The 15,719-nt window shown below is 45.6% G+C and overlaps 3 protein-coding genes across 3 annotated transcripts; 1 reads left to right on the forward strand and 2 right to left on the reverse strand.

The window, feature by feature from the left end:
• Window positions 1-2,858: 2,858 nt before the first annotated feature.
• On the forward strand, window positions 2,859-4,124 carry F4813DRAFT_378270 (uncharacterized protein; the record flags this gene model as incomplete). Its single annotated transcript, XM_049245323.1, has 1 exon — window positions 2,859-4,124. The coding sequence occupies one exon, from the start codon at window positions 2,859-2,861 to the stop codon at window positions 4,122-4,124; it is 1,266 nt and encodes a 421-aa protein (XP_049104734.1).
• A 6,414-nt stretch (window positions 4,125-10,538) lies between these two features.
• Window positions 10,539-12,177, reverse strand: F4813DRAFT_10010 (putative versicolorin reductase). Its single transcript, XM_049238385.1, has 3 exons — window positions 11,181-12,177; window positions 11,058-11,097; window positions 10,539-10,990 (listed from the first exon to the last, which is right to left on the reverse strand). The coding sequence occupies exons 1-2, from the start codon at window positions 11,953-11,955 to the stop codon at window positions 11,063-11,065; spliced, it is 810 nt and encodes a 269-aa protein (XP_049104735.1). The 5' UTR covers window positions 11,956-12,177; the 3' UTR covers window positions 10,539-10,990; window positions 11,058-11,062.
• Window positions 12,178-14,211: 2,034 nt separating this feature from the next.
• On the reverse strand, window positions 14,212-15,335 carry F4813DRAFT_341883 (uncharacterized protein). Its single transcript, XM_049241334.1, has one exon. It carries the CDS (start codon window positions 15,240-15,242, stop codon window positions 14,874-14,876), a length of 369 nt encoding a protein of 122 aa, XP_049104736.1. The 5' UTR covers window positions 15,243-15,335; the 3' UTR covers window positions 14,212-14,873.
• Between the last annotated feature and the right edge of the window lie 384 nt (window positions 15,336-15,719).

The following is a 15,719-nucleotide window of genomic DNA, read 5'->3' on the forward strand; positions in this document are numbered from 1 at the left end:
AGCACCCTACCTCGGCCGCTTCTTCGTAGGCAATTCGCTAGAGATAATTATGAGCTTGATCGGGTCGTCTGATGCGTAACGGAGGTCCGAGAAAGCTCAATGGAACGACGAGCACCCCCCATACCACATGGGACTACTCTAGGATGAAACTCTTATCAGCGGGGTGGAACTTGTAAAGTCATGTAGAGGTTTTGTGAATCGTTGTAGAACGACTCGTGGGATAGATAACGAAGCCAATCATAAGCTTGAAAACGCCACAGTCGCTTAGTATGGCACACAACTCAATATTTCCTAGTGAGTTGCGATAGTAAATCCGGAGAATGAATGACACCGATTCTCCGGTGGCTGCTGATGCTACTAAGTAGGTTAGGCTATAGCTAGAGAGGCAAGTGAGTCCTGTAGAGCTTTCGTCATTAGGACTGAGGATCGATAACTTCTAAGTGTGTTACTGAGTGGCAGTGAAGGATTGGTAGGGCTGAGGCTGAATAATGAGTTGCCAAGCAACTTGAAACGCATACACGATCCATCGAAGTTAATAAGGGGAATCGTACCGGAAGAGGAGGATCGTTAGGAAAGAAGTATGAAGTAGACACGATGAAGATGCGATGAAGGATACACACAGCCAGATATAGTTAGCGATGTGCGGATGCTATTATGAGAATACACTATGAGAAGAATACGTGGGGTGGGTTGCAGTGAGGCTTTGCCAAGAGGTTATGGAGTTGACAAAGAAAAGAGGTTGGATCGAGAATCGCTTTCCAATGATTTTCCATCTTGGCAGCTTTGAGGTTAACGGTCTTAAGCACGGACCATCCATTATTTCAATTTAAGTTATGTGCCTAAGTACCCTAGGTAGGTCCATAGGTAGGTACTACCTACCTGTACTACCTAATGTTAGGTACCTAAGGTATAATCCGTAACCATAAAGTCCATTACATCTGAATTCCGACTACGCCTTCCGAATAAGAAATATGTAACCTACCTAGGTACCTACCTACCTAGGTATTATTCCATTATTCAGATGAATTGGAACTTAAGCCCCTCTTACCCCTCTTCTCATAATGATATTTTATGTAATCACATGTAAAGTTCCTCTCAAAAATTCCGATGAACCAAAAAAAGGAACTACCTAAACGCAAACATCATCAAGTCAATCAGTCGCGTCTGTGATGCTATAACCAAGTAGTCAACCCTAATTCGGAGCTATTAAACAATTACTTTCTTACTTTTAGATCGGAACTTCTGCGTCCTCCGAGTTTGAATTGCTAGTATCGGATTCCTACTTCTTTTTCTTCTGCTGTGAGACTGTTTCCTTCGGGCCCGAGCCTCATCTCCCCCCATTACTGCAAGATAGCTCAGGGACCCGTCTGCTAAATGTTGACATTTTTACATTGGGCCATACAAACACATGGTACACCGAAATACACCTGCATAAGTCTCTCCCCCCCTTCTCTCCTCTACTTCCACTCTATCCCGTTCCGGGTCGGACAGCTCTACCTATAGCCTCACTTGGCCATCCAGCCAGCCAAGCATTTATCGTCGATGCCCTGTCCATGGTACCCATCTTCGGGTGTTGGGGTGTTGTATCGACCGTCTGCAGGTAACTAATATGTGTACAGCGCTGTGGCTTTCTTATTACAGTACTGTTACTGCCGCCGCTGTGAACATTCCTCCCCACGGCCACCCTGCCGTGATGCTGGCACAGTACCCTACGTCAAGATGCGTGTTAAGATACATACCTTAGGTACTTAGCGTATTTCTCGCTAGACTCACCTACTAGCTAAATATCCATGGCGTCCTTATTATAAATATACCAAGGTACAATCGTGGGGTTGACGCCGTTACACAATGCGTGTCGACTGCGAGCCGAGTTCAGCCATTACATCGGGACCAATGAACGACCATGCTCCCCCCAAGCTATTGACGTTGTTAATTTTCTTTAGAGTAGAATCTGCCTGATGGATCTTTAGCAATAAAGTCGGCTGTACGATCCGACGATCTCTGGGAGGTACTCTCATCTCCATACGATGATATTACAAAAGTACTATGAATTCTATTATGCTTTATAGATTGCCTCAGCATTACTAGGAATAGGGTAGCACCTTTCTGCTTTTGCTCTACTAGTTGACAGCCACCCTACCTTACCTTACCTTACCTTCCTGTTCGTACATGTAAGAGCTCTATGACTCTGCTCATACCGGTCACTTGTTAGTCCGTATTTTCACCCCCATCTATACTGGCAACATCTCGCTGCATCTAGACGACCCTGTAAGTCAGGCTCCTCCTTAAACCACAGCTATCCCCATGCCCACAAGCGCCGCCTTTCTCTATTGGGCCTCTGACACCAACCGGTTCTGACAGCCTACGTATCCCATGTGGGTCTATCTCTTACTACCTTTCCCTAACACCAAATCAGGTTTTAGTCACTCCCCTGAGCCTTTTTAATCGGGACCCTGTACGCTCTAAGCAGACTCCCTCTCGTCTGTCTTATGCCTCTGCATATATCATATATATCTTTCATAGACGCCCTTCTAGACCACTCAGGCTGATATTTCCGTTGCTTTTACCTTTCCATTCGTCTGGTACGGGGCTTACTATACGTCGTATCTACCCATCAGTATCGAACCGGTTCAGTTCCCTACTTCACTTCTAGCTCGGTCTCCGACTCGTACCATTGTAAGCTCTGTGCTACCACATATGAGAGCTATCATACATATTTCCATTTTATAATACTACCCTTATTGCACCTATCCTCGTGTCGTTTCCAAAATCTGTCACACTCTCGTTCCACCTCAAAACCAAATTCCTGGCCAGGAAACTACCCGCTTATTCCCACATCGATACATATCGGCACCGCGATGGCCTCCACCAAAGCTCGCCAACCTCGGCTCCGAGCCTCATGCGATGGATGTTTTTTGGCGAAGGTTAAGTGCTCGAAGGCTCGACCCATATGTTCCCGTTGCCTAGCCTGTGGTATCGAGTGTCGGTACTCGCCTTCGAGCCGGGCAGGCAAGCCCAAGTCTGATCATAGCGGAGGCGCCCATGCGAATGCTCCTCAGGACATGCAGCAAATGCATCATGGCTTAATAGAAGACAAGAACATGTCATATTCTACAACACATCAAACTCCATCTGAACACATTTTCAGTTTCGAGCCGGGATGGACTACACCGCCTACCAGTGTTGATGGTAACATAAGTCGAAATCCTTCAATATCAACAGGTCTTTCTTTACTCGGAGTTGAAGACAGAACCATGGGTGAACATGACCCAATGTCAGCTCCGCCTGAAATGTATTCTTCCGCAATGCCTTGGACTCCACCTACAGACCTTTCGTGTGCCACTTTCAGCGATATTCCCGTCACGACTGGCCCTATGGCCAGTACTCAGATGCGATCTCAGTCGTTCGATTTATCTATGTCAACGCCGATAGCGTGGACCGATCCAGTCACACAAGATATGATCTCATACAACCAGGTGCAGACTCCGACGAGCATGTCTTCTAATTATTTCCCCAGTCCAACAACAACACCCACGATGAGACCAGTTGGTCCACGTCATAGATCACCATCGTCCACCATGAGCGGAGGTTCCTGTACCTGCTTTACAGCCTGCCTACAATCACTTCAAGCATTGCATAACGCTTCTGCTCCAGCAGTGCCACCCTTTGACTTTATCTTGTCTCTTAATCGAAGAGCTGTTGAAGGATGCGCGGCCATGCTGTCTTGCAACAGGTGCATGAGTCGATCCGGCACACACACCGCTACCATGTTGCTTGTCACCGTGATTAGTAAAATCACGTCATTCTATAAAACTGCTTCTAACTCGTATTTCGATGCTGGCAGCATGGGTATGACTCAGAGCAATTTAGGAAATAATGTGGGAGTCAGCTTTGGCGTGTATCAGCTCAATGGCGAGGATGGAAAATGGCTCGAGCTTGAAATACTAGCTAGGGAGCTCCGTAAATTGGAGGAGGTCTACTCCAGATTCCGAGATGTGGTCTATACTGATTATTCCGACATCCCCGAAGTTACCAAGGCTATGATCGGTTATCTCGGTCAGAACCTTGACTCTACACTCGAAGTTATCAGTCATAGAAAGGGTGATATGCCCTTTATCGCCTAAAGCTATAAGTTTTTGGCTTAAAATACTTTCTAGCACCATTACCACTAGCGCAAACGCGGCATCAAAGCGCATGCTATCAAACGATATTACGATGTAACGCAGAAGAAGCCAAGACGGCACACGCAGTGAGATAAACGTTTCAAGATCAACTAATTATAATGACGTCCTCTATTCTCTTGTCATCTATTACGTTTTTATTTATGCTTTTGGTAGTACTGCCAAATTCAGTATATGAAAGCGGGCATTGGCGCTTTGAGGCGGATAGTGTCCGGGTCGGAATCGCCCGTTCTTTTCTCACCAGGAGTATGGTACACACGGGATCTTGGATGATTGATAGGAAAAGTTAAGCTATCACCTCGAAATACGATTTAGCATTTGGACGGTGGTTTGTTTTGGAAAGGTGGGCGGCGTTATGATGGGACGGTTACGATGATTGTGGAGGGGAGGTTTGCTGTGACCGTGAGCATCAAACTATTTTCCTTTGATCCCCTCAGAGGCGTACTATGTATCATTATGATACACGACAACGATAAATATTTCGTTCAAGATCTACATTTTGATAGAAAGAAACTTGAACTTGTAATTCAAGCATTGAGTCCAGAATTCCACACCGCCATTTTTTTGTGCAACCGGTTATTTGCCGCTATCAGGGCAATCATTTTGTTAGTCTAGACAACTAAGACTTGCATCGTTTTCAAGCATCATTTGGTGGTTGTTTATAAATCAGGGATCAATGACAAGACATGCAGAAAGTGCCGACATATAAAGCTTTTAAGTTATCGTTCCCCACATCGAGTCGAAGGTAATCGTTTGCTAGGTTAGGGTCTCGTGAGCTGCGTTGCCATCGAATGTTACCTTATTCCATGTCACCTGGGTAGCATCAGTTATTTTCCACACACTCCTCGCAGCCATCACTTTCAACACACGAATTCTCTTTGGCGTGCCAAGTAGGATCTTACTGCGGCGGATCTAAGCGCGGGATGTAGATCACCAATGTCTTAGAACTAATAAGCAAGACCCTCTCTAGTATTGGTTGGCAATTTCAACGGGCTCAACTATAGCTGCATACTTTAAGTTAGGTTAGGTACTTACCTACCTAGGTATATATATAGAGAGAGAGAGATTTATAAGCAGATTGCTTTTTATATAAAAACACTACGGATCTAGCAAAAAAAGTTCATAAACTTACAAACCCAACGAGATTGTGCTACCTACTAACAGATCGTCGTTTATATGACCTTTTAGTTATAATTGATAAATGACGTGATGTAACTTTCGATATGTGGGGGTTTTATTGAGCAGTAATCCGCGAAGAGAACCCCAGGATTCGGACTACAAAGGCAAAACTCCATTTTCTGCCATTGGCTCGCGTCATTGTGCTTGATTACTCTGGAGCCAAGTTGCCAGCGCAATAACATTTACTGTGAACTACATGTAATGTGTAAGTGGATACGAAGATCCGCGCTCTCCGTTGCTCTGCTTAGTACTATGCTTATTCTTAGAATAATTCCATACATGATCTGATACTAAACAAAGTGTAGCACAGAGTATTTATACCGTATACCATAATTTAAGGCGTTAAGCCACTCTGGCGCGATATCTCAGCTCGAGAGGACTTCTAACCTGTTATAACATAGTGTAGCCTTAAGGTGCCGTTTATTTCCTTCCCGTCTACGCACCTTTTATCAAAAAGGCAACATTGTGGTCGATCACGCAAACTAGATCCCAGCCACTGCTGCGTTTTAAAGCTTGGCCTGGCGAAGTTGCATTCAAGGCGCATCTGGCTGAACAGCTGCCCATGTATCCCACAAGATTCTCTTAGGAGGTACTTTAAGATTTGTAACCCAAGACAATAGTCACAAGCCAATTAGTCATGAAAATATCATGATTGCCCATATTGTACAAGATTCAAGACGCTTTTAACCCGACTGGTGGGAATACATTAGGTACCTAGATGTCGATATAATTTAGCTACATGTGTTAAGGAACCTTTATGCTTGTAATTTCCACGTGCGCAGTAAGGAATTATTGTATTAGCTAGGTAGGTACCTAGGTAGTTAAGCCGATATTGGGGCTAGTTTAAGCTTATGAACTGTGAGGGAAATATCATCTTAACGGAATTAGGCTCGAACTTATTTAGGAAATTCTTTATTAAGTAACCTTAGGCAATAAGCCATTAGAAATCTTAAATGATAGGTAGTAGTTAAATACTTTGGTTCTTTACAAAAAAAAACATGAGATATATAAACAATAACTACCTAAGGCTTCTTAGTACATATAGTTAACTAAACATAATTAATACAAGAAGACTAACATACTCCGCGGTATAAATGCATATAGATGGACATATGTAATCCGTACCCAATACATGGTCCATGTACCTAACTTAAGATCAAACCCTTGTACGATCGTACTAAGCGGTCCTTACCCCGCTGCAACCCTTCTAAACTTTATCTTAAAGTTGGCAGTCTAACTAGTTTCGTATTAGGTAAGACAGGTAATCCGCTAATCATGTACATGAGGGCACCCCTGCGGTGCGCCACAATAGCCCGAGTTTTCGAAGGTAATATGGTGCTGCCGGGGAACCTCAAATATCGACCTTTGCAAAAATAAAAATAAAAATAAAAATAAAAAAATAAAAAAAGGAAAAGGGAAAGGGAAAACGTGTGGGATTCGAACCTAGGCTTTTATAAAGATAGGTACGTATTTCGAGAAAAAGATGAAAGTGGGGATTTGGAAAAGCACGTGGCTAATTCCACTTATTTCGGGGATGCACCGAATCAAAACACTTAAAAAGCGCCGCACGGACGAACTTCCTCTTTCGAAAAAAGGTCCCCAAGACAATATCCCTCGTAAACTCGGGCACATAGGTACATGTAGATCTTGGAGAGCATCATTTAAGTTAGTTTTAGTTTACTCACATCACCAAAACTTCCACTTATAATAATATTCCACATTCCGCATTTCACATTCTATTAAATCAGATACGAGACCTCTTAGCCACATAAGCTAGCTGAAATTTCTCACAGTTCCTACGCATATACATCCACGCCCACAGGATCATGGACCATGTCATAATCTAGCCCGACCGTATGGGAGTTGAAGATCCCATCGTGAAGGATCGCCAGATCCTCACTGCCCCTCAAATTATGGCACATGACTGGACCAAGAAAGCCGATAAAAGTATATTATAATACATACTTTCAGCGGAAACGTGTTTCTTCGCCATATACGAATCAATGCCATCGTTAGGCGTCTTTTGGGACTGTTTCGTACACCACTTTCTATGGTAGGTGCCTAACGCGGGTCTCACGAACGATGTTTGTGCGAGATAACTAGCAAACTAAGAAACGAAAACACTACGTATGCAGAGCGAGTCACCTTAAGCGAGAAATTAAAGGCTATTACATGGCCTAATTAGACTTACGAATGGTCTAGAATGACGCTTGCGGAATGCCCTCGATCCGCGTCTGAATATGACTAGTTTCCTGCACTCTTAGACTACCGCTCCCGAGCAAATGACGAATGATGTGAAACAGGCCGAGCCTGTAAAGTGCCCGACCTCTTGTCGTGGTACCCCCACAGACAGCGGTTTCGAATTTTGAGCAGCTTCTAGGCCACTTCAATCGGTTCGCCGGCTGACATCTGCAATGCGACCCTAGTTCCATGGGTTAATCTCACACCGGTCAGGCATACCACGTTTCGACAAGGTGGAAAGCTCTAGACCAATAGCGCTTCGTCTGCCACATATCTGGTATCTTCTAGTGGTTAACTACCTAGAACAAGTTCCAACGTTGCAGCACTAAATTTTACAAGCTTATACTAATCTAACCTAGAATACTACTGTGCAGGATACGCAGCACGATATGGCTTCTTAGTTACGCATGAAACGCTCTTGTTCACTGTGGTACCTTCGAAGCCCGAATTCCAAGATGGGATGAACTGGCCTTTTTTAGCCTATCGGCTCACTTATCGATTGAGGCTATACAACTGCACAGCCTCCCGTCTGCTAACAAATATCTCATCCTTGGCTGTTGGATTTCTCGTAGCTTCGAATAGCTCTACTGTAAATGTAAAATTCGTTTCGAGAGAACTAAGCACTCATACGAAGAATCAGCTTGGCTCCTTAGCTACCTCGGGTCGATGTCCTCCTACATTTGTTTGCTGTTGTGCATGCCGTCAAATCGGATAGTCTCTCACACCACCATACCAATCTAGCCCTTCTCTCAGCAAGCCTCCTAACGCCTCCTCTATCGGTCTATGACTGAAGCTTAGGCTTATCAGTCTCTGTACACGCTGTTAGTAGACGAGTATTACCCATCCTAACGTCACTCCAACGGTATAAGCATGTTCTACTTATGAGAAATAGTCTAGCGTCAGAAATGTACCCGGACTATTATATGGCATAGGTATAGTGTGTGGTCACCCCCAGCCCCATCAGAGGTTGATTGCCGTATCCCAACCTATTCGTTGCAGGGGCAGAATGTCCAAGTAGCTTCGTTCTAAACGGCTCATGGCCCCCGACCCTTAGCTCTCAGCTTCCATACAACATTACAAAATCGACCCATTTACTTCTTTAACTAGAGTCTGTCGATAGGACGTTTAGGTAATGTCTTAATTTTGAATTGTTGATCTGCGAACGAGTATCATCAAAAGGTATGAGCTTTTGTGTAAGCCCATTCGACCACTCGTTTAACGAAAATAACGCATACCTAGGCTTATCTAGTCAGCTATGTTCGAACAAAATTTTGATATTATTTATGAAAATATAAGCTTGGATCAGTCCCTAGCCCTGTAATACCGAAGTCTTTATCTCAAGGCAGTATGCGATTGATCTGGGGATCAGTGGTGTTGAGAACGCCTTACTAAGGCAGGATGGTGAGCGCGTTATTAATCGAGATCTTGGACAGGCTTTAATAGGAAACCCGCAACGACTCGTCTACTCGTGTCATCTTATTGGCCGCGTATGAAGCGGCCCGTAACACACCAAGCCAACAAGATACATCACGGGTCATAACTATATCGCAGAATTTGTCCTGATTCGCTCTTTATGTGGTAAGCGAAATGTTTACAAAGAAATATTCGACTACTGTTATCAGGAAGAGTCGGATTTATCCCTAGCAGTGTCTATAAGACCCTTCTAAGATTTGGGTAAGGGCCCACGTCAAAAGGCACGAGTAAACATGAAATTACCTCTTTGTGGGACATTGATTCCTCATAACCGCCTGGATGACAATCATTCGAGCACCGAATCCTCTGTACCTCCTATTCAACCCACAGGGGGGCTCGCGATACCCTTCCTTCATTCCCTTCTTCCTTCGCCTCTTTTATGCATTTTTATGCCACTGTATCCGCACGGCGCTGGCGCCATGAGCCCCTCTTCCGCCTTACCCCATACTCATATCAATCTTCTAGCAACATTCTATACGGCTTACTTACCGAGTCACAGTTGCCACTCTTGCTATACAACACACCATACAGCTATCACTGCTCCAGAATTTAAGCCATCAAATACCTATCGTACACATTATATTATCTATTCCATACGTTTCAAGTGGCACCAAATACCGCCCACTCATAAGGATATGCATACTTAGACTTCTCCATATCTTCTCACTCCAACACCAGCGCCCAAAATCTCAGGGTAGTATTCTTCAAGAAAATAGAGCACAGACTAAAGACACTTCTCAATCTCCTATGAAGTCATCTAAAAAGTGGAATTGTCTGGGTCACACAAAGTAAGTCGATGCGAGACCGAACCGTTACGTTATGATAAGACCTGCATCGCGCGCCAATAACCGTCTTACCTTACGAAATGTATCACTTTAGCTTACACATGTTAAGCTAGGTACCAGGGCCAGGTAACTTACATGAAAATCGGCTCTTCGGTCTTAACTTCACGTCAGCCATCTCACCTCACTTCAGCCTCATTCGCTCGGAATACCCTTCGGAAATAAACGGAATAAACGACCTAGATACCTACCTAGGCAACGAGAAGCAAACTCATAGGAAACTCGTCCATCTTACGTGTGGATAGCTTCATTTCGCTATAACCCACCTTTTCATCACTTAATCGTCATCTTAATCACCTAACCTTACAGATCGAGAACAACTTTGTAAAAGCACAAACGGAACGAACGGAAAACAACACATTTTATCTTGGCGTGTTGATTAGTATGTCAACCACGTTGCGTTTGAGTCCTCATTCGATGTTTGCTTTGCTCGCTTATGAACTAGATCGCGAATCTGTCTTTTAACCTGGAGATTATGGTCCGGGATGTTGGTATTGTCAGTAAAATTTCCTATCTTACCGCCTCGATCATATTAGCTTTGCGGCGTATAGGTAACATATAATCCGTACAACTTAAACCCAATACCTAGCGTAACGGATACGTACCTATGTATAAACATCAATTTTGGTACGGGTGCTGACGAAAACCGTGATTGGTATTAAATACTTACTTAAGTAGGTATACAATAGTTACTTCCAAACCCATAGATCACATATATGGGCTGTATTACCACCCTCCGGATTTAAACTGGATATCCCATCAATCGCTGGAGCTGCAAATATTGTTTTCGGGGGAAAATGCAAGATTTGAGTACCGTTATAGCTCATCTCGCCGTGATATCTCCGTAGGTAGCATGCTATTGGACATTACTTTAGTCACATAGGTTATGGGAAAATGCGTAAACAAGAAAAGCGCAGCAGCTATGGGCGTGAGAGTGATGGTATAATAGTCTATTCCTCTCAGATTCGTCAAACTGAGTCATATCCCCTACATGTGAGATAAATGCTACCAGTTCAAATCCCATATTTGCAACGCTTTCTATTTACCACAACTGCCATTCTACTTGTGGGATGACTTATTTTCGCCCAGATAGCGCGGTGAGCTTTGAGGCGTCATACTGGAGACCAAAGGGGGCAATTACATTGTCTAAGTGCCACCACCCGAAGCACGGATGACTTGGCCTACAAACGGTCAGCATGGTACAAGAATAGGGTAAGTGTGGCGGAAGGATCTGAAAAAGAAGAGAAAAATGAAGCTAACTCACCGTTGATCCATTCGCCTTCGTCGCTAATAAGGCAGTAGACGGCCTTACCGATGTCGGCTGGGACACCAACCCGCCCCAGTGGACACATACTAGCGAGACCCTCCTTGATTTTGTCGATGGGCATGCCCTTGAAGCCACCGGGAACGTAGTGCCAGCTGTTCTCGTCGAACATGTCGGTCTGGATGCCACCAGGGGCGATGGCGTTACAGGTGATGCGCTTCTTGCCACAGTCGACAGCGAAGGCGCGCGTGAAACCCTCAACGGCAGCCTTAGAGCCAGCGTACAAGGCGTGATTGGGCACGCCGGCCATCTGCGCGGCGATCGAGGACGTGAGCACGATGCGCCCGCCCTCACGCGCATGTTTGAGTCCCTGCTGCGCGACGAAGAACTGCCCCCGCGTGTTCAGGTTGAACACCTGGTCGAAGAGCTCCGGTGTCACGTCCGTCTCCTCGGACCATACCTCCATGCCCGAGTTCGAGATGACGTAGTCGATGCCGCCGAAGTGCGCGACGGCCTTCTCGAACAGGGTGACCACCTCCGCCGGCTTCGAGATGTCGGCTTGGATTGCAACCGCCTTCGAGCCTAGCTCAGCTAGCTCCTTGACAACGGACTCGGCGGAGCTCGAGCTGCGCCCGTAGTTGACAACGATGGAAGCACCGCGCAGACCCAGCTCTAGGGCAATGCCCCTACCGATGCCGCGCCCAGAGCCGGTAATGAGGGCAACTTTGCCGGCTAGGGGCTTGACCTGGTTGCTCATTGGACCGGCGGAAGGCATGATGGTGAAATCAATTGAATTATGCAAGCAAGGTCTTTATAATGACTAATAAGCGTAGAGTATATAAATGAGAGAAAAGGGAGGGAGCTCTTTCGAAATCTAATCAAAGACGAAGAAACAATGGTAGTGAATGAGATGAGACGAGCGGGAGGAGGGGGTGATGACGTGTGGGTTTTAGTTTCAAGTACTGTTATTCGCGTTGTCTTATAGCAGACTGAACCCCAAGGAGCTCCGAAGCGCTGATTGTGCTACGCCAATCCGGGGGGAAGCAGCCAGATCCGTACAATAACGGACAAGATCGTGGCGGACGGGAGCGGAGTTCACGGGGCGGACGGACGGACACAGGGACGTTCTTTGGAATCTAGGGATGCGGTAAGAGACAGGAGGTTTTACTAGAGGTTGAGAAGACCCGGATATTCTACTTACTATAGGTATGATTCTACTATGTATCTTATAAGGAAGATGGGGAAGTGCCCGGATATTAACAGGGGAATTATTACCAACGCTCTGGTGAGCATGTATACTACTATGCTCCTACCTAGATTAGAGTATATTAGTAACCTCGGTATATGCTCATCTCGCGAAGCGCGAGGAAGACTCGGAGAGGTTGATCAACCACCAATCCAGCATGTCTTCATGATGAATTCTTTGATATGCCAATATAACTTACCTGACCTTTAGAAGGTGAAATACATGTCTATGTCCAAGACATTACCCCTTGTGCCATGTCATGTCATGTGATGTTACGCTTCCCTCTCCGCTCCCCAAGACTCCTTTTACATATTACGGACCTCCACGAAGATTCTAGAGGCAGGATACGGAGATGCTATTGAGACTGACCCAGTGACCGCTTCAAGTTCGCGATACGCGGGTCGATTAGGCCTCATTAGGTGAAGTGAGCCCGGCTAACGCATATTGAAATATATTAAAGGAATGACCACAGTTGTTGAGGGAAGCAGTCGACGCCAGCTGATGAGGTCTCAACTGAGTGAAGATTGCCGTGTTGATAGCCTCTATCTACTGAAAGTTTAGCCGACAACTCGTCTTTAGGGAGGTACTTGGCTTACGTGGCTATAGGTACCTAGGTAGCTAAGGCTTGTCCGAGGACTGAAGTTACACCCCCATCGGACTTCCGGGCATAGTAGTATTGGCGAGAAGCGAGAAGCGAGAAGCGAGACATCAAATACCTTTGTTGGAATACCTACTTTGGTTTATATTCAAGACATCCGAATGAATGGTAAGTAGCAATATTGAGGGGTCTGGATGATCCAGAATGAGTAATATTGATTTCTGAGGATTTATCTTGTTAGCAACTTGTTTAGGAGCGAAGACACATTCGACCAAGCCCAACGTTCCAACGAAGTGCTTGGCGATCGGAACATAGGTGTCGTCGAAGGTGTAGGGGAGGAACACTCATCAAACCATACCCAATGCGAAATAGTTTCAACTTTCAACTGATAGAAGAATGCTTAACTTGAGTTATATTATGACCTGACAGGTACGCATTCTCAAGCTCGTTTCAGTTATCACCATACACACTTACGGTCGAATGAGAGTGTGTCTTAATGCCCCCTTATTATTGGAGGAGTTTGACTGAAGCGCCATAAACGGTGTGAAGCCACAAAGGAAGAGGGGAAGTTGATGATGGCGAAAGAGTTAAACTTGGCTGGCGCGATCGCATAATCATCCCCCGTATTTAAGGATCCCGGATCGTTTCTAACGGAACCACGTGGTTCGCGATATTCCTTTGCCAGTTTACCGGGGCGAGAGAGAAATGGCTCGGGTCAGAATAAGGAGCTAGCGAATTGCAACTGTTAGTAAGGCAGCAAACAATACTAATAATACTGCTAACAATACAACACCACATCATGCTTGAACGATTTGGCAAAGTCTGGGTAGTCTAGGCACAGAAGGAGGACTACCTATGCAAAGGACTTCTGTATGATTGGCGGGAAGGAACAGCATATTTAGTTATTACTATCCATTGTCGCCAACCGCCACCACGGCCATCTTTTAGACCTCTTCCTGTAAAAACTCACGATGACGATGAATTGAGATCGGTTTAAGCTCATAGCCGCATTGGACTTTTGCCTCGGTAACCAATACTCATTAGGTAAAGATCCGAATCCGAATTGCTACCCCTCTATAATCCTTGTCCTTGTTTCTCCTTACCCTAGATGATGGGAGACAGGGATTGAATAAGGACACTAGGTTAGGGGACATATATATGCCAGTTATATACTGAATTGGTAATAGCTTCTATAAAGGTTGCCATTTTCACGTTTTAAAAGGATGTGCCAAGTTTATCCGTCGTCATTCACGAGAAAAGGTATACCCGATGTTGTCGATCCTTAGTAATAGAACAAGAGAACCTAGCAGACTGACTTCACGATACGTGTCGAAAAACCCCTCCCTCTGTCACTTTACATGATAACTATCATGCTACATTCATGTATGACATCTCACAGCTCGTGGGGGTTAATATCGGTGTTGTACACAGTACTGTTCATATCAGAATAGGTAGTATCCGCTCTCTCCCGGACTGATCTAAGCACTAGGAAGATAGTCTAATCCGAACTCCAGCATCCCGGGGCCTAGGATTGTTTTGCTTACATGCGTATTTCCCCGAGCAAAGAATGAGGGCCAGAATATTCGAAGCTTATAATATAACTTAATTAGGAGTTAATAAGCCAGATATTTATACGTAACTCCAACAATAGCACGCCTCTTAACTTATACTAAAGTAGCAAGTGCGTTGAAGGACACATGTAGATGTAACCGATGTCCTCAGCCTGGGTACGAGGGGTGGGCTAAATTCTTCCGAGCTGTTACGGATCTGTAACAAGACTTGGCTGCATATTACTTACTTGCGATACCATGTAACCCGTCACGGATGTAACTTAAGATATCGGAACCAACTACCGGCATCGATATACGCTATTATCATCAGACACGGTATACGCTAATTGTCGGTGATAGTCTGACACACATATACACGCAAGAACGCTACAGAAGGCCTGAGAACGGCGGGGAAGAGTCCCTGCGACATGTATTCCGAATAAGGGGGCTGAGGTCAGCTCACCTTTCAACCACACTGGCAATAACGAAGAAAAGCTAACAGCGGAGATAACGACACTACAAACGAAACGAACACTGGAAGAGATGGTTCGATAGGCTGGGTAGATGCTGACCACACGTGCATATTTGACCTGTATGCGTATATGTACATATACCACATCTACAACATGTAGACCCACGCTATAGGCGGTAACCAGCAGCGCTAGCATCGTCGGCCGTGCCGGCGACCCGGAAGGCTACCGTGGGCGAAAGGGGGTATCAGCCGTCCGGTTCGATTCCGAGCCGTATACTTTCCATCCACCCACCCACCCACCCACACACCCACACACACGTAGGTAGATACAGACTAGCAAAGGAACTAAGGGCTAGTTAATCTATCTGTCTAGGCACGAGAACGGGTACGCGCCTATAATACGAGATATACGGAATACGTGGGCGCGGGCGTGGGCGTGGGCGCACCAAGACCCCCAGACGGGCAATTGTGGCTTGGTCCGCCGTTGATTAACGCGCAGCTGCCGTGTCCCCCTTCTCGAATCATACCCGCAGCGCGCTTCGGAAAGGTGTGTCGTGGCGTCCGCCACATCACAGCTCGTTCTAGCTTCGGCGCAATTAGGCGAGATACCCTGGCCTTGCCCTGCTCTGCTCTACTAGGTATCTCGCCGGCGCCACGCAGACGCGAGAATTTG

This window comes from Daldinia decipiens (genome assembly GCF_022478715.1).
Source record: "Daldinia decipiens strain CBS 113046 unplaced genomic scaffold F4813scaffold_1, whole genome shotgun sequence".
Taxonomy (NCBI): domain Eukaryota; kingdom Fungi; phylum Ascomycota; class Sordariomycetes; order Xylariales; family Hypoxylaceae; genus Daldinia; species Daldinia decipiens.

Coding starts and splice junctions, on each gene's coding strand:
- F4813DRAFT_10010 (XM_049238385.1), bottom strand. CDS start 11,955: ATGCCTTCCGCCGGTCCAATGAGCAACCAGGTCAAGCCCCTAGCCGGC. Junction 11,098..11,180: donor CGAAGGCGAATGGATCAACG/GTGAGTTAGCTT, acceptor GACCGTTTGTAG/GCCAAGTCATCCGTGCTTCG.
- F4813DRAFT_341883 (XM_049241334.1), bottom strand. CDS start 15,242: ATGCTAGCGCTGCTGGTTACCGCCTATAGCGTGGGTCTACATGTTGTA.